The sequence below is a fragment of the Agelaius tricolor genome, unplaced genomic scaffold (assembly GCF_023055355.1).
Source record: "Agelaius tricolor isolate 1412-34295 unplaced genomic scaffold, bAgeTri1.0.p SCAF_23, whole genome shotgun sequence".
Classification (NCBI taxonomy): domain Eukaryota; kingdom Metazoa; phylum Chordata; class Aves; order Passeriformes; family Icteridae; genus Agelaius; species Agelaius tricolor.
In genome coordinates, this window is record NW_027269283.1 from 7,075,120 (window position 1) to 7,092,408 (window position 17,289).

At 47.2% G+C, this 17,289-nt stretch overlaps 1 protein-coding gene across 7 annotated transcripts; it reads left to right on the forward strand.

Annotated features, from left to right (window-relative positions):
* The first annotated feature begins 1,068 nt into the window (after nucleotides 1-1,068).
* TPD52L2 (TPD52 like 2) lies at nucleotides 1,069-17,105 on the forward strand. 7 transcript variants are annotated; one of them, XM_071446542.1, is made up of 11 exons: nucleotides 1,069-1,228; nucleotides 1,684-1,823; nucleotides 2,939-3,087; nucleotides 3,900-3,959; nucleotides 5,434-5,493; nucleotides 9,486-9,587; nucleotides 13,459-13,485; nucleotides 13,860-13,901; nucleotides 15,123-15,171; nucleotides 15,253-15,301; nucleotides 15,385-17,105. In XM_071446542.1, the coding sequence occupies exons 1-10, from the start codon at nucleotides 1,210-1,212 to the stop codon at nucleotides 15,286-15,288; spliced, it is 684 nt and encodes a 227-aa protein (XP_071302643.1). In that variant the 5' UTR covers nucleotides 1,069-1,209; the 3' UTR covers nucleotides 15,289-15,301; nucleotides 15,385-17,105. The 7 variants fall into 7 exon arrangements, with proteins under 7 accessions (XP_071302643.1, XP_071302640.1, XP_071302647.1 ...); XM_071446539.1 differs by lacking the exon at nucleotides 15,253-15,301; XM_071446540.1 differs by lacking the exon at nucleotides 15,253-15,301 and having other exon boundaries at nucleotides 1,092-1,228; nucleotides 1,711-1,823.
* The last annotated feature ends 184 nt before the right edge of the window (nucleotides 17,106-17,289 follow it).

Sequence of the window (17,289 nt, forward strand, 5' to 3'; positions counted from 1 at the left end):
GTGGGTGCTAACCCTCTGCTCGGGTGGCCAAGGTGCTGATGGAAAGGGCTCTGACAAATTCCATTTCCCTATCTATATTCACTTCCCTTTTCATGCCTCATCCTGGGGAACCCAAAGAGACAGGGGAAAAGGCTCTGAAAATGAAATGAGGCCCCAACCCAGAGGGATTTTCAAGGAAGGGATTGCAAAACAGTTGGGAGCAGAGCAGCCCAGGGCTTCTCTGTGCCCTGACGCAGGTCTCAGACCCGGGTGGGACTGCAGGCTGTGCTGCCATCCACGCCCAGCCCCTGCAAAGGGAGCAGCAGATTGTCACCAGAGCCGGGCTCTGCCTGCAACAGGCACGGGCCAGACCTCCCCCTCCTGCCACTGCTTCCCCTTCGATGTCACTGCAGGTGGCACGGCGGCGATCCGGTTTTTGAGGCACATTTGGAGCCTGATCCCTGCAGCTGCACACCGGGAGCAGGCGGGGGGTCCCTGTGACCGGGCACCCGGGGCGGGCCGGGGGTGCCGGGAGGGCTCCGGGCACCGCAGCCACCGCCGGACCCAACGGGAGCCCCGAACCCCGAAGGTGCGGGGACAGGCAGGGCGTCACCGTTCTGAGTGATCGGCGCTAATGAACGGTGGGAGGCTGGGGCGGGAACGGAGCCCGGGGATCGTACAGGGCAGGGCAGGGCAGGGAATTCCCCGGTGCCCTCCGCCGGTGCTGCCCCATGACCACAGTGCCCCGTGCCGGTGCCGCCCGGTGTGCCGGGCCGTGCCCACTGTCCCGCTGCCCGCTGTCCCGGTGCCGCCCGGTGTGTCGGGCCATGCCCGCTGTCCCGGTGTCCCGTTCCGGTGCCGCCCGGTGTGCCGGGCCGTGCCCGCTGTCCCGGTGCCGCCCGGTGTGTCGGGCCGTGCCCACTGTCCCAGAGCCGCCCGGTGTGCTGGGCCGTGCCCGCTGTCCCGCTGCCCCGTGCCGGTGCTGCCCCCTGCCCTCCGGCCGCGCTCACGGCACCGCCCGGCCCCGCCCGGCCGCGCTGCCCCCTCCATGACGTCACCCCGGTGTCCGGTGCGGGGGGCAGTGACACACGTGTCACCGTCACCGTGGCGACGCGGCGCTGACGCGCTGTGCCCGCGACCCTCCCCGGAACGGGCGGGCGGCGCGCGCTGAGCGCGTCACCGGGGGCGGCGGCGGCGGCGGCGGCGGCTGGACGGGCCCGGGGCGCCGCCATGGAGAGCGCGAACCAGGGTAGGGCCCGGGGGCTGCTGCGGTCATGGGCCGGGGAGTGCCGGGCACGGGGGGAGCCCGGGGACGGCGGTGCGGGAGCTGCCGCTGCCGTGATGGGGGAGCGGCCCCGGGCGTGGGGAGCGGCCCCGGGCGTGGGGAGCGGCCCCGAGGATGGGGAGCGGCCCCGAGGATGGGGAGCGGCCCTGAGGATGGGGAGCGGCCCCGGGGGTCTCTCCTTGGCTCCGCTTCCCTCACCGCGCCCCGTGCCCACCCGCGGAGCCGGGCACAGCGGCTGTGAGGCCGCGGAATGCCCGGCTCTGCCCCCGGTTCCGATGGATGCTCGCGGAGGAAACTCCGGCCGAGGTTTCTGTTCCCGTCCCCTTCCCGCAGCTCCGCCGCCCCCCCTCCCTGCTTTGCATAACGCGCCTCGCCTGCCGCTTGCTTATTCCGTGCCCTCTGCTCCTTGTCTGCGACAGATATCAACCTTAACTCTCCCAACAAAGGTCTGCTGGCGGATGCCATGACAGATGTTCCCGTGGATAACGCGGCCCGGGGCGCTGCGCCCGAGGGATTGACTCTGGCCGAGGAGGAGGAGCTGAGAGCCGAGCTCGCCAAGGTACGGGGGGCTCGCCTGGGCAGCCTGTGCCCCGCTTGTGTTCTGCTGGGAAGGAATAAACAGGAGCCGCAGGGGCAGGACTGGGTGTTTTGTTGTTGGGTTTGGTTTTTGTTGTTTGTTTTTTGTTTTTTTTTTTTTTTTTTTTAATTTCGCAGTGTTACCTTTGGGTCTCGGAGGTAATTGTTGAAATGCACAAAGCTGGCAGATACTTCAAACGCTGCCGTGTGTTGTTTGCTCTTTCCCAGAACAGCCTAATTTAGAGCTCTAAGGAAATAAGTGGCTTTTGATACCAGGAGCTCAGTGTAGGATTTTAGTTCCATGTGAAGCCAGAAAACACTTCAGGCAAATACTAAGCGAAATAAAACAATTTTTCCTTAGGAAACTGAAACATTGGTGGACTTAATGAGCTTTTCTTCCTACCTTTTTCTCTAATATTTATTGCACTTTACAGGCAACTATTTTTGGTGCCTATACACTTTCAAAGAGCTGAGGGTTTACAAGGTAGCATCCTAAAGTTTGAGCGCCTTTGATTATCATTTCTGTCTGATATGTGGCTGAAGATAATTGCAGCTGTTTCTCTGTGGTCCTTTCCTTCATGTGAGAATCCTGTGGTAATTCCTTGACTTGCAGGTTGTGGCAGGGGAGGACTTTGCTGCTCTGGGTGCTCATGCAGGGCTTGCTGAGCTGCAGCTAAGGTAGAAATGAACCCACTCTGCCTGGAAACAGCTCCAGAGTGCTTTGAAAGTGTTGTAAGAAAGATCTCTGAGGAAAAGCTCTTTGCTTTAAAGACATCAGAGGAAAAGAAACATAAGATAAAATCTTAGTTAATAAGGTTTGGTGACTGAATGGTGTTTACAGTTGAAATTACAATACAAGGAATGGGTTCTGTTCATCTCAGTGTCACTAAGTCACAGTGACTTGTATGGAGGTGAAGTCTGAGTGGCCTCCCATTCCAACACAGTTCATGTTGAGTCGAATAATTCATCTGATGTTCTTCCCAATTTGTAAAATTAATGTTAATGAAATTGTTGATAGTTTCAAGGGAGGTAAAAATCTGTTTTAATTTAGTTTTTAACTAAACTGTGATTTGAGACAAACCTCTGCCTTTCTCTAAGGTTGAAGAAGAAATTGGTACTCTCAGACAAGTTCTGGCTGCCAAAGAGAGGCACTGTGGGGAGCTGAAGAGGAAGCTGGGTCTGACTCCCTTGGATGGGCTGAAGCAGAACCTGTCCAAAAGCTGGCACGATGTCCAAGTCTCCAATGCGTGAGTGTTGCTTGTGCCACCTGTGTTTAACCAGGGCTCTGTGTGACACCTCCCAGCTGGGTATTCCAGAGCTCTGTTCAGGGCCTGGAGGTTTCTCTTCTGATGGGTTTATGGAGTAAAAGACACCTTAAAAAATCCTTTTTATGTCTGCATAAGCTGGATTTCCATATCTGTGATCAGGATAAATTGTTGCTGGCTGCTCTTTGCCATGGTGTTAAAAATCTGGATCACACTTACTGGTTCAGTTCTCCCATTTCTACCTGTTCTTTGAGGCACAGCAGCTGCTGCCTTATTCTGAACTCAGGCTCAAAGAGAAGTGCAAGCAGTTTCACAGCTTGTGCCAGTTCAGAAGCATTCCCTGGGTTGTATAGCCTGAATTAAAAGCCTGCCCTTCCTAGGAAAAAAATCTGTGATATTGATGTGCTTCACCAGAGTCATCTTGTCCTAAATATATGAAGTGAGACTGTTCCTGAGCAGGCATTAAGGGTATGGTTCCTGCCATGCTTGACAGTGCCAAAAGGAGGGTCCCTGAGGTAAGTTTGTCCCTGCACTGGGTGTCAGGGACTCTGGGTGCCCATGGACATCATTCAGGCTAAAAAGTCTCCTGTAACTTAACTGGGGTTTGGAGTTAATGATACTGCAGAGCAGATTGTTGAGCTGTTCATCTTGCTGTTTATTCTTTTCCCTTTTTCCTCATCTTCCCTCCTCTGTCCCTGCCCTATTTCTGTTATTCCTTTGTCACTGGAATCTGTGTCATTGTCTTCTAAAAAATGAATATTAAAGTTATATTCATTAACACTTTCTGTTTCTAGTTATGTGAAAACATCTGAGAAACTTGGAGAGTGGAATGACAAAGTGACACAGTCTGACTTGTGAGTGCCTCGGGCTCCTCAGCATCACCTTCTTGTTCCTTGCTGCCTTTCCTGATTTGTGCTGCTCCTTGTTCTCCCAGGCATCAGGGCTTGCTTGGGAGCTGGAGGCAGGGTGAAGCAGGATTGTTACTTCCAGCATGCCTGGCTTCCAGCTAGAAACATCCCTCAGTTGCAGAGGAGATGAGTAAATGTTACTGCCATCATCTCTGTCATGGTCTTGCAATTGCAGGAGAAAAATTCCAATCAGTTACCAGACCACATTTTGAATAAAAAAAAAAAAAAAAAAAAAGGAGGGGACAAAAATGTAACCACAATTTCCCTTCAGCTGGTAATTAGTAGGTTAGTCTGTTGTTTCAGGTGTCTTATTAGTGAACTCTACCTTTTCTGTGAAACTATTTCTCATCATGAATGTGGTAGGAATCAGTTTGACTGCTGCCTTTCTGTATGGCCACCTGGGAGAGAAGTGGCTGGAGGTGCTTCCCCATAGCTGGAATTAGGGGCTGTGCAACTGCCAATGTGTTCATGGGCTTCTGAATCTGCTGCATTGGTGTGTGACCCTTTCCCAGTGTCAGCACTAGAAATCCATGAATTTTAATCTTTGCTGTGTATCCAAGCAGGTGACAAATGCAGACAAAGAGCATCTGGCTACTTTTGCTTCTGGAATATATTCTTTAATTATATTAGAGCTCCACTGATATTAGACACAAATCATTGATTCCTGCTGCATAGCTGAACTTAAGGAGCCCTTGGGTGCTTTCTGTGCTGAAGTTTCTCTCTCTTTGTCTTGTGTTGAAGGAGATGATTTAGCTAAGAGGAAAACATGAATTGGGAGCATCACATCATTAGGCAAGGTGGCAATGATGTAATTGGGGCAAGTGAATTCTGGGTGATAAGTCCCCTCCTTTGAGCACTTCTGTGTTCTGTCTGAGGTGGGAGCAGCCACCTTCTGCAGTGTGTGTGTTCTGTACCTCCAGAGTTAGTTGTCACAGCCCTTAAGGTACTGTTTTTGTATAGAGAAACATGATTTTTAAAGATTGGAAAAACAAAAGTTTAATTGTTTGTCTGGTTCCTGCTGTATTGGTAAAATACATCTTTGGGTGTGGCTGTTTGATTTTTTTGGCTTTAAGATCAGTTCACTGCTCTGTGCTTTTAATACAGACCAGCAACAGAACATGTAGGAAGGGAGCAGAAGATGCAAAGTTTTTCATTTCCTGACACCTTTTAAACTGCAGGCTTTGTTTCTTTGTGCTCAGTGTTTGAACATGCTTAAACAAAAGAAACTGGGGCTTAGGTGTCTCCCTGCCTCTCAAGCAGTTCTTTTCCCTCTGGCTGTACCAGAAAGGCTGAAGCTGTTGTCAGAGAAATAGAGCCTCTGATACTGTAAGTGTAAAGAGTCACTAATAATGTGGAAAGTGTCAGAAGAAGCATCTGTAGTGAATCTTGGAGCTGTCTCTAACCTCAGTTGTGTTTGTAGATATCTTTCAGCCAGCAGCACACTGGAGGACTGGAATGAAAAATTAACTCAATCAGAAGCGTGAGTGTCTTAACCTTCAGCCTTAACAAATGCTTTCCTCTGCCAGTCTGCTGCCACTAACTGTGCTGTGCCTCTGCTCCCAGTCCTCTGCTTTCACCAGATCTACCTGGACATTTATCTTTCCTAGCTTTTAACTTTTTTAACCCAATAAATGCCTCTGCTGGGAGAGGAAGCTTTTCCTCAGGTCAGTATCCAAGGGATACTCAATAAATGCCTGCCTGGTCTCAGGAACTGGCTGGAACCCCTGGCTAGCTGAGACCTGTGTGCCACACATTACACCTTCAGCTGAGGAGCTGTGGAATAGCCAGACTGCCTTTCTTGTTACCCCAACGTGCTCTGCAAGGAGCAGGAGCTTTGCTTTCTGCTGTGGTACCTGATGAGAATAGAGCTGTAGGGTCCAGGGCAGCTTCCTGTCATGTTGGGACCACAAGTAGACTCAACCAGCTTAAACCTCACAGCTGTTCTACTCCAGTTGTTGAATGCAAATCTCTCTTAGACATGCTCTTACTAAATGCCTGAAATTAAATTCTCATCTGGACTAAATTATGGAGGGATATTATGGAAGTTGGCCTTTGTCCTTCTCACTGTGCATTTCCCACAGCATCTAGGGCGATCCCTTGCAGTGCTGGAGTGGGTGCAGGTAGGTTTTGTCATTATTTTCTGAGCTGATTTAACTGGGGAGGTAGGTCTTAGATATGAGCCAGCTTTTCCTGTTCCCTGGAGTGGGTATAGGGTGCAGTCCTTGGAGCTGGCTGGTTATCAAGCACCATGTGTGAATGCACGGTTTTCTTCCTAACACGGGTGAAAGAGGAGCAGAGATAAAGTGTAGAAGTAGCAGAAAGAACTTCAAAGTATGCAGGTCGACTTTCAGCTGTGTTTTCTAGATTAAGAAGCTGTAAACTGTCACCATTTCACTTGCCAAGTAGAGTAAGCTTGGTTTTTGTGCTTGCTGTCAGTGGCTGACTCCAGCAGAGTTCAGAGTCCCTCCCTGGGTGTGCCTGCAAGAGCAGAAAGCTTCTAGTTAGATCTGTTTCCTTGTACTTCATAAGCACAGAAATGTGGAGGAAATGTGCTTTTGTGGAGCACTTGGGGGCTGAAGAGCTGTGGCACCTTTGCTTTCCTGCTTGCTTTGGCACTGGACACAGTGACAATTGGTGCTGGCAAGGTAGAGACTGAAACAGGGACATGAGGGGGATTGAAACAGCAACATTTCAGAAATCAATCAGAGTTTCTACTTCTTGAAAGTTTAGTGAGTGCAAAAAGGCAAGTTCAAGAAGTGCAAGGGTGAGGTTTCATTCATATATTTTGGGGTTTTTTATGCAAATAAATTGTCTTTCCTGTTTCAATGCTGCTCTGCTCTGTAACTAACAAGGCTCTTGAGTGAGCTGGGAATGGACCTGACTCCTGACCTTATGGTGCTTTTGCATGCTGTGGAATTTCCTGGTGTTTGCCATTCCTGGCCACAGACTTTCCCTCTGCAAGCAGTACATAAACAGGGAAAAACCCACCCCAGTCTGTTCCTAGAGCCAGCTTCACTGTAAGCAGAATGTGAGGTGACTTACACAGTTTGTGTCTTTAGCCAGACAGCTCAAATGCTGATTGCTGGATGAAAGCAAGTGAGAGGAAGCTGGTGTTAATGGATAAAGGAGCATTTGAGGATGGAGGTTTCACTCCTTCCTGTCAGGGTTTATAGGAGAGGGGTGCACTGAAATGTTTGAATATCACAGGATGAACAGCACAGGGCAGAGATCATCTCTGCAGCTTCTGCTGCAGCCAATTGCCTGTGAGTAAAGTGGGGTATTAGCCAGAGCTTATATTTATTACTCCCAGATTTGGATTATTCCATTGTGCTTTGTGCTGGGGCTAAGAGAAGAGAGTGCTTGTGAATTTACACCCGTGGAAAACCAGACTGTGGCACTTGCAGGAGAAGAATTGCAACGTCTAGGTCAGGGCTGGGTGTAGTTGAGTTGCATTAAAGCCTTGTATAAGCTGATCCCTTGCTGTCACAGCTGCAGCTGCACATGTGTGTGGTGGCAGTTCTGGGTTACAGAGCTGCTCATCTCCCTGTGCTTCCCTGGCTCTGCCTGGCAGCACTGAGGTGTGTACGTGTCTGTGGGAGCTGTGGGTGCAGGACTGGGCTGGCCACCTGATCCAGCTGCTGCTTTTTTGTGCTTCCAAGTTTATATTTAATCCAGATCGTTGCCTTGATCTAGATTGCTGTGCCAGCACAAGCAGTTGTGCTGGAGGAAGGAGCACACTCAGGCAGAAGGAGCAGCACCCAAGTGCTTGTTCTTTGGTTATATTAAAAATCCTGCTGTCAGGTGTGGAAAACACGATTGGAAAATCTCTGGCCTGCTGAAGCTGGGCATAACACCTGGAATTTTGCAGTGTGAATGGCATGATGGTGTCTTTTGAGGCTGTAAACCATTCCTCAGTGCTCAGCTCTGAGAGCCAAGCAGACCTGGAGTCAGCACTGCATGCTTTGGTGAGCACGAGGTCTTCAATGCTTGTTAGGCAGCTGTAAATCAAACCCCATGACAGGGCTGAGCCAGGGAGGAGCCTGGCTGCTGAAGGCAGGGCTTGAGATCCTCCTCAAACACCGTGGTTGCAGTAGGAAGGCAATCCTTGTATGAGATCAAGCAGCCTTGGTGCTGATCAGTTCACTCCTGAATTGTGCTGAGGTGCAGAAAATTGTGCTGTGCAGAGGCAGTGTTGAGGCCTTGCTGTTGGGGTATGCTCAGGTTCTTCTGGAGCTCTTGACTTCAAGAAGAATTGGTCTGAAAAATGGAATTACAGGAATTATAGGAGTTACAGGAATTCTCTCTTGAGAAGCAGGAAGAAGGAAGGAAAAGCTGATGCAGTTTTGCCCTGTTCTGCCTAAATCTCGTGTGTATTCGTGATTCAGAAATACTTGGCTGTGGTATTAAAAAAAAAAAAAAAACCAAAACCCAACATGTTGTAATTGGAATTGCTCAAATCCAGTTCTGGTGCTGTGGTGCTGCCCATGCATTTCTGCCTGGAGAGAAGGAGATGTGAGTAAGTCATCTGTCACCGTGGTGTTTGTAGCCAGGGCAGCTCAGGCATGAGACAGCATTAGGCTGTTTATAAAACCCTTCTCCTAAATGTCCTCACCAGGCAAAAAAATAATCTCAAGCTGAAATATTTGGAATAAGAAAAGTTTAAAACGTTGAACTTGTTTTCCAGCCTGAGTCTTTTCTTTGTAGTCTGAAGAATGACATAAATCTAGATGTTAATCATCAACTGTAGAATAGTTTAGAGAGAATGAATTAATGAAAGTGACACAAAGAATCTTTGTTCCTGAGATTAGTCTCATCTGGAGGAAACAAAGGTTCTCATGTGTCTCCAGCTCAGGTATAAACTCAAATAATCAGCTGACAAATAAAAACTGTCAGACTTTTTACCTATTGTGGTTAATGGTAACTGATAGGAAACTTCTCTACTAATTTATTTTCTAAACTGCTGCTGTAGAGCTAATGCTGATTCCTGCATTTCTTTTCTATATGGGGATGATGATCTTACTTCTTGCCTCTTTCCTCCAAAACATAACTCCACATCAAGTGCTATGGCTTCCTCAAGGCTGAAAGGATAGTTTGGAATGGGTTCCTAGATTTATTTTCTCCATATGAAAACATGATTGCAGAGCAATTAGGCTGCAGTGCTGAGGTGTTAGAGCTTCTTTGTGGAAGATTGGATTTGCTTTGGGTTTTAGCAAATATTTGTTAGATTTAAGAATATATGGTCAAAAGTAGAAGGTGAGAAAAGGTTAATGAAAGGTTAATCCTACACTTGCTGCTTTTGTAAAACTTCAAGTATTTGAGTATATGCAAATCTAGAAGTGGCTCTTTTAGTGAAGTCAGTGCAGCTCACTAACCCAGCTTCTTTCCTTTAATATGGGGTCCTTTTTCAAAATGGGGGGGGGACACTTTTGGATCCAACTCATTAGTTCAATTTATGATTTTTTTTCCATATAGTTATAAGAAGACCCAGGAAACCCTTTCCCAGGCAGGACAGAAGACTTCAGCAGCCCTTTCCAATGTAGGTTCTGTTATCAGCAGGAAGCTTGGTGACATGAGGTAAGATTTCTGCTTTGCACTCCAGGGCTTTGATCTTGGTTTCAAACAGGAATGGGACTTTAGACAATAACCAGGCTTTCTTCCGTTTTTCTGCTTAGCTGGCAGCACGCTGCTGTTGATGGACTGCCACCTTCTGTGTGGCCCTGTGCATTGTAGCTTAGGACAGATGGAACTCTTATTGAAGACTTACTGAGGGGATAAGCCTGTTCTAAGGCATTTAAGTTTGGTTTGGTTTAGGAGAGCTGACCAAACGTTTTTAGCAGCTTTTTCCCTTTTACCATCACGTGGATTCACTGCAGCTTTTATATCATATGTAAGAAATTAGAATTAAAATTTCCCTTTTCTATTTCTTACTGGATTATGGAGGTGTGTTTTCTCAGTGTAACTGCTTTGGATTAGAGAGGGGTCATCCCCCCTGTGCTCTGTTATGATTAAAAACAAAAAGGGAAAAGTCTGTTTGCTGCATTCCATGTGGTTTCAAGCCCTGGGTGTTGACATTCCATGGAGAAGGGCAGCATGTCTTCCAGGCACAGTTAGGTCATGTTGGTTGGAAAACATCAATTGATTCAGAAGATTATGACCACATTAAAATTTTTTTCTGTGGTTGGGGTTATCTCCATTCCTTAAGTAGATGGCCACTGAAATAATTGCAAATTTCAACCTCTCCAAACTGGCAAGAGGGACAGGCTCTCCTGGCTGAGGTTCTTGCCCTGTGAGATTCTCAGCTGTACAAAGCCCAAGGTTAGAATTGGTGATTTACCTGCTCCTCGGGTAAACTTAAAGCTAAAGATTGAAGATTTAAGCTAAAGATTTCTACAGAACTTTAAGCTAAAGATTTCTTCCCCACTGTTGGTAACATCCACATTTTTCATGCAGAATCCCTTGACCATGTTTTTCTTGGATTTGAGAGCTAATTCTGGGTGTGCAGCCTGTCTAGGTTACTAAGGAAGGATTTTTGGGGCTTGTATTTAACATGCTGTCTCAGACCTTGGATTGAATGGGTAGCTGTCATTCTTTGTAGGGAATTTCCTATTCCACTGTGGCTGGGAGTATCTGAGTGGTAAGAACTTGTTGGCCTCTGATCACATAGTACTGATTTATTCTGGTTCTGTCCTCAGTCAGTTAGTTACTGTGTTCCTGGAGGGTGTTTTTTGGTGTTTTCAGAAGCTCATATCTCTGAATTTGGCAGAGAACTAGCTGGCTTCCTACCATTTCCAGCATTCAAGTTGTAACTTTTCTTTCCTGGAAACTCCCTGGTCTGATGGAAAAAGAGACTTTCATGTAATCACAGCAGATTACAGATACTGGCACGTGATGTGGTGGGAACACATTTTGCCAAACTGATAAATGAACTTGGGGCCTGGTTTCTGCAGTCTGGCTGGGCTATTGCAGCAAAGGAATGGGAACTGTGCTTTTTTTGGGACCACATGGGGAACTCCTGAACTGGGGTTGCCACAGGCAGAAGCTGTTTGGACAGGTTTGGTCCTGCCTGTTGTTTTTGAGCTGGGAGAATGCAGGTCATGCAGCTGCTGAATGCTTGTGCCATCCCAGGAGCAGGTGATGGAGGGAGGGGATACTGGGATGCTCTCCTGATGGCAGAGCTGGCCTGGCACAGTCACTGTCACAGCTGGCCATGTAATCAGGTGGCCCAGGCACATGCCAGGCCTTTGCAGCAATGGTTTTCCTCAGCTTCAACATCTGCATTCCTTTTTATAGCTAATACCTTGGGTGAGGTGTTATGAAATACAGGCAGCTTCTGTTTTATCATTTGGGAATCCCTGCCAAAATTATTTCAGCAGGATTTGTATATGTGGCCCTGCGGGGGAGCACAGTAATGATTTTTTTTAAGACTTTTAGTTTTTCTCTGCATATATAAACAGACTTCTATCTCCTGTGCTGCATCCAAGTCTTCCTGTTTCTGATACTGAAGAAGGTTTAACTCTGAGCATAAGGTTTTGCAGGAGCTGTCCCACTTTTCACCCTTGCCAGGTGAACTCTGGTGTTCTGCTATGTGATCAGAGCTGACAAGGAGTGAAGTCTGTTGTATTGCTGTGATCACTGCTCTGAACCAGTGGGATGACCTCTGTTCCCAGAGAATCTCTCTTACAGGCCTTGTAGCCTGCACTGACCTCCATTACTGTACTCTGGTTTTTTCCTTCTTACACTACAAATTCACTTGCAAAGCGAGTTTATTTTCCAGCACTGGAAGTGTTGAGATAACAGAGGGGATTTCCTTGTTTAGTCAGCCTTCACTGGCTGATAAATGCAAGGAAGGCCTGATGAATGGGACAGAGCCTCCAATACACCAAGGGTGTGGGCCTAATTCCATTAAAAATGCTTGGGTCAAATTGTTTTTAAATACAAGGAACATGTTAAATCTTTAGACATGCTGTGTTCTGGTCAAAATAATTTTGATGTGTGGATTGTAACCTTGGGAAGTTAATGCTGTAACTGTGTGCTCACTGCATTAATGCTCTACTGATTGCTCTGAGGAGAGGAAATGTATTTAGTGGGTGGGATTTTTTCAAATCTTGGCCTGTTCAGATGTCTCTGTTATCTCCACCTACAGTTAAAAAGTAAATTGGCTTTTAGACATTCTGTTCCTGCATTTTACTGATGCCAGTAAACTGCAAAATTGGAAGTGTTTCCTTTTTGTTGCTTTGTGGGTTTGTGTCCACCTGTGCACTTCGTGGTGTCTGATGAAATTTGCTGCTGTACATAATGCTACGAGCAAATTCATTATGAAATGTTAGCCTGAACCCAAAGTGCCTGCAGATTCCGGAATTTATGTAAACTTTAAATTCTTATGGAAGGAGGAAAAGGGTTACTGCTAGGCCCAGGCCAAGATACTGAACAAGGAACCAGTGCTTGTGGTATTCCGTGTGGAGCAGCATGGTGCATGGATGTGTTGTCTGTGTTGTTCTCCTTTAAGCAAGAGTAAGTAGAAAGTTAATTTATTTCACATGCAAAGGCAGCATTTCAAGGCATCTGCCCTGCCAAAAAGAGCTGACTTGGATATATGGGGAAATGAAACCACAGAGCCCAACATCTTCACTCTGGCTGTCAGGAAAAGCCCTTGTACTCATTGCCAAGTACTTCACATCCAGCTTGCCATGACTGCTTCCTACTGCAGAAGAATTATATTTAGTGGAATAAAACACTGCCCTGGCAGGAGAAGCTCCTTTAGAGCATCCTGGTAATCTTCCTAATAGAAGTAGGAAACCTCAGCCTGTTGTTTCAGACTGCTGAGATGATACTGCATTGCAAAGTCCCATCCTAAAAATGGGCAACCAAGTTACAGGGTAAACATGATACCTTTAATCTTCTCTGTGATAACCTGCAGTGCATTTGTTCTCTGAACTGTAACTTTGAGATTTGCAGGCTTGGCAAGATAAAGTGCAGGTATCCATTGCAGGTTGCCCTTACTCAAGTCCTCACCAGAAGTCTGAGCAATGCTGTCTTTGTATGAGGGATCACAGGGGGAAATGGGGGAAGGAGGTGTCTCTACCAATATAGCTGGGGCTTGGTAAAACCTTCAGTTTAGAAAAAATGCTTAAAAAAATATGTGAAATCAATAGATGTTGCAAAAATGTTTTGGTTTTCTGTTGCACATCAACTCCTTCCCCTCCCCAGCTGGGTTCTAAGTTGATGTAGGTGCTGTTACTGCTCTTTGAGAAACAGTTTGTCTGGAGTTAATGAAAAGCATTTTTTTTTGCTTGCTCTTGTGATTTATTTTGAGAGGCTTCCTCCTGGGTAGTTGACTTTGCTGTCCCATGATTCTGTGACCATGTCCCTGCGTTTGGTGTTTAGTTCTGTGCAAGTTTCTGACCATTCCTTCCTTTTTCTCTGTGCTGCCTGTGGCCTCTCCCAGGGCTCACTCCATCTCACATTCCCTTAGGTAAGATACTCTTCAAGGCTCTAAAAGAGCATTTGTTTCTGTGCCAGGCTCTTGCAGACCTTAAAGGGGAAGCTGGTTATTTAAGCCTTGCCTAAACTTTTGACACAGATTGAGAAATCTACCGCAAACCAATGCCCTGGGATTGACTTTTGTATCACAGTTGCAGTTAAATACTGGCTGTCCTGTGTCTGGGAAACTAAACTTGGGGCTGCAGCTGTTAAATAAGGGGAGAGAGGGCTGGCTCCTACCACTTGGTAGGAGCATAGCAATATGTGTGTGGACAGTGAGTGCTTCAGAGCCGGGGTCAGGCTGCTTTTGCACGGTGTCAAATTGTTGTTAACTTTTTCCTCCTTGTCCCAAACGCTTCCGAGCAGCGGCTACTCCATCCGCCACTCGATAAGTATGCCAGCCATGAGGTAATGTAGCACATGCCTGTGTCTCCTGAGTGGGGCTGGGGGGAACAGCTGCCTCCATCACTGCTGGGGGGTTTGTTCTGACTTGGACAACCAGCTCCTTCCTCGAGCAGGCCCCTCTCTGAGCATGGATTAAGCACAGCCTGCAGTTTGACTATTTAAAGGGTTTTTTAATATCTCTTGAGGTCATTAGCCCCTGTCTTTTCTTGGACTAAGTGCAGCGTTGCACCTGTACCAAAGTCTGGTTGAAGCTTGCAGCTTTCAGAGGTCCCTGAAGGGCAGAATTACAGTTCTGCCACAACGTATGGCACAGCCATTGCTGACACTGAGGTGAATCTTAACAGGAACCCTCTCAGCCCTCCCTCATTGTGCCTTAGCTGGTGATCTCCTTGCAGGAGAAATAATTGCCAGGGCTGGACAAGCCCACAGAACTCTCTCTGTTCATCCTCTTTCCAGATCAGCAGAGGTTGTTCTATGGCTGCAAATCTCCAGCAATGCCTTGGAACAAAAATAACTGAGATGAGGCGAGTCATCTCCCAGCGCTCCCGCAGCCTGGCCCGGGGGAGCAGCTCGATGAGTAATTGCCTGGTCTGGATGCTCAGCACAGAGCACTCCCTGAAATCCTTCGCCAGCCAAGCAGCTTGTTGGGTTGTCAAACAGCTGACCTGGTTTTCTTTGCTAGAAATATGAAATGCTCTGATTAATTTATTAAGCTGTGATTTTTGTGAGCATTTCCTGATGCAAATGATCACCCCTGTAGAAATAAAACTGCTGATAGGTGCAGGTATGTGGCCCTTCCCCTTCCTCTCCATGGGATGTGATACAGGAAAATGAAGCCTTTGTTTTAAGCCTTTCCCTTTCCACTATTTAAAACAAAATGGTTTTAGTGGAAGTTTTTTAAAGCTAAGAGCTGATTTCTTCTCTACTTAAATGGGCCTTGATTCCCCAGTAAACTAGGACTTGTTTGCCTCAACACTTTAGCTTGAGCAATTAAGTGGACTGCATGTGGTATAAATGTTTTCCTTCAGAGTTTGGATGTGGTGTTCATGCCTAATGTGCCTGAGAGATTTGTGGCAAAGGCTGTGAGGAGCTGGGAGTGCTCTGGGTGATGGTGTCACTGCAGGGGAATGGCCACAGAGCCCAGTCACACCGTGCCATTTGATATGGTTAAGAGCTAACTTGTCTTGATTTATTGTTTTTTTTCTCCCCTCTTCTTTCTTCAAGGAATTCTGCAACCTTCAAGTCCTTTGAAGATAGAGTTGGGACCATAAAGGTAACAGTCTCCTTTGTCTTGTAAACACAGAGAGTGAAGCCTTGTGCAGAAACTTTAATTTCTGCAATGTTTTTCTTGTAGACTAGTATTCGGGCAAATGGCCTCTCAGATATGTGAAGTCTTGGCTACAGTAGGTGACCTCGACAAGGGGGAATTGACTTGGTATTCCCTGTGCTGCTTTCTTGGTGTCCTCACTCTCTTCTCTCCTTCCAGTCCCGAGTGGTGGGCAGCAGGGAAAACAGCACTGACGGCCTCCACTCCCCCTCTGGAGCTGGGGACAAGCCTCCACAAGACAACGCTCCCTTCTAGGCCTGGATGTGGCTTTGCACAACTGGAAGAGCCCCCTCCCTCCCAAACCTTCACCACAGCAACAACATGCGAATCCAAGAAGGGGCTGAGAGCCAGTCTGGAGAGATCCATCCTTCATTCATAGACACTGCTGCTGGATCCAAGTCAAATAAAGAGAATGCAAAGTTTTGTACACAAATAATATTTTACACTAAAGTTTGTAGATTAAATGTATCACTGCTGTCCTTTTGGGAGAGCGTGTAAGCTGGAGTTTCCTTAAAGTAGCTCAGAAATGCCACTGCTGTGGATGAAAACAGTTTTCCTTTGTCTGACATGGCTTGGAGCAGATACATGGCCCTGAGCAGCATGAGGAGGGCAGTAACTGGAGAAGCCAAGTGCATGGGCACCTTAGCTTCAGCTTCTGGCTCTGTTCTCTGTGTGGGCTACTCTGGGAGCTCCCAGGCTTCTCCTGTTACTGTTTTCTCTGGCTCTCACTGGAGCTGTTGGGTAGATGGGGTAAACAGTTGGGGTTTTTTCTGGGCTCCTAAAAGGTAAACTTCACTTAGCAGCTGCCTCGTTGTTACACTAATGCTCTAGCTTTAACAAAACTAAGAATCTTTATTTTTAAATGCAATGAACTTTAAAGAAATAAAGCGTAAAAACAAACAAAAAAAAAAGCTTTCGCATATTAGGGCAAAGCTCCCTTGGACTCTGAAGCTGAACTGCAAGCCTTACATCACTTATGCTTTACTTGTTTATGATTTATTTTCTGTAGAGGAGACTGCAAGGGTTCTAAAGCTGGTTGTTGAGCACTGGAGTTTTGCATCATGCAGTCATAGCAGCATGTTTATAAAGCCAGTTCTTGTGTTAAATTCAGTGGTGCACTCTGTTTCCCGAGTGTATGAAACTTGCTTCTCCCTTCTCAGCTTATCCCTTCATTCTTGGAGGAGGAATTTCTGAAGGCTGGAATATGGATACCATTGGAGGGACTCTGCTCTGCTCTCTGAGGGCTCCTCCAGCTGGTACATCTGGCTGTGACTGGATGGGTTTCTCAGCTGAAAGCCCCAGCTCAAATTTTAGTTTACAAAACTGGCAGAGAGTCGTGGAGCTCACCCAGTCCCTCCAGGGGCTGGATGTTTTGCTCTTTTGATGTCCAACTTCATTGCTCAGGAGCTGACAAATTCCAAGTTTTCTCCTAGAGGCCTGATCTTATTCTAGGCAAGGTGCCTCCACGTAGAAATACCTAGAGTGAGCAATTTGTGCCTTAGAGGCGAAGTGGGACTTACTCAGGTCTTTAAACTTATGTACATATCTGGGTAGTTTTAGTGGTTAATCACCCTGGAGGGACTGAACTGCCTCTGACCCTTTAGAGAAGCAAGTTTTGACACTGATTTGATAAATCTCCATTTCCCCCACCCCTGCTCCCCTCCCTCTGCAGACCTGGGGATGTGGATGAGATGTTAGTGGGCAGATGTACTAGGCCATAGGTGGAGTTAGAGTGTCGTTCACAGGCACTCCTCACTTGACTGGAACTGTGAGGAACAGGGCCAGTGAAATGGGGACTGCAGGAGCTTGGGTATGGAACTGTTTCTCTTTAAGATAAAGACTGAAGAAACGTGTCAATAAAGAATTCCTTTGGGAGAAAATGGGGTGAATGTCTTTGTCTTGTTCTAACAGCACTGAAATCCTCTCGAGTGGTTGTTATGAACTCATGAGGTAAATACCAACTGCTGCAGCAGCCGCCTGAGGCAAGAAGCAAGTGAAATATTCCATCATATCCCTCTGGCTTATCTGCTGGCTCTTTGGATGCTCTCTCATGAAGGAATGTGC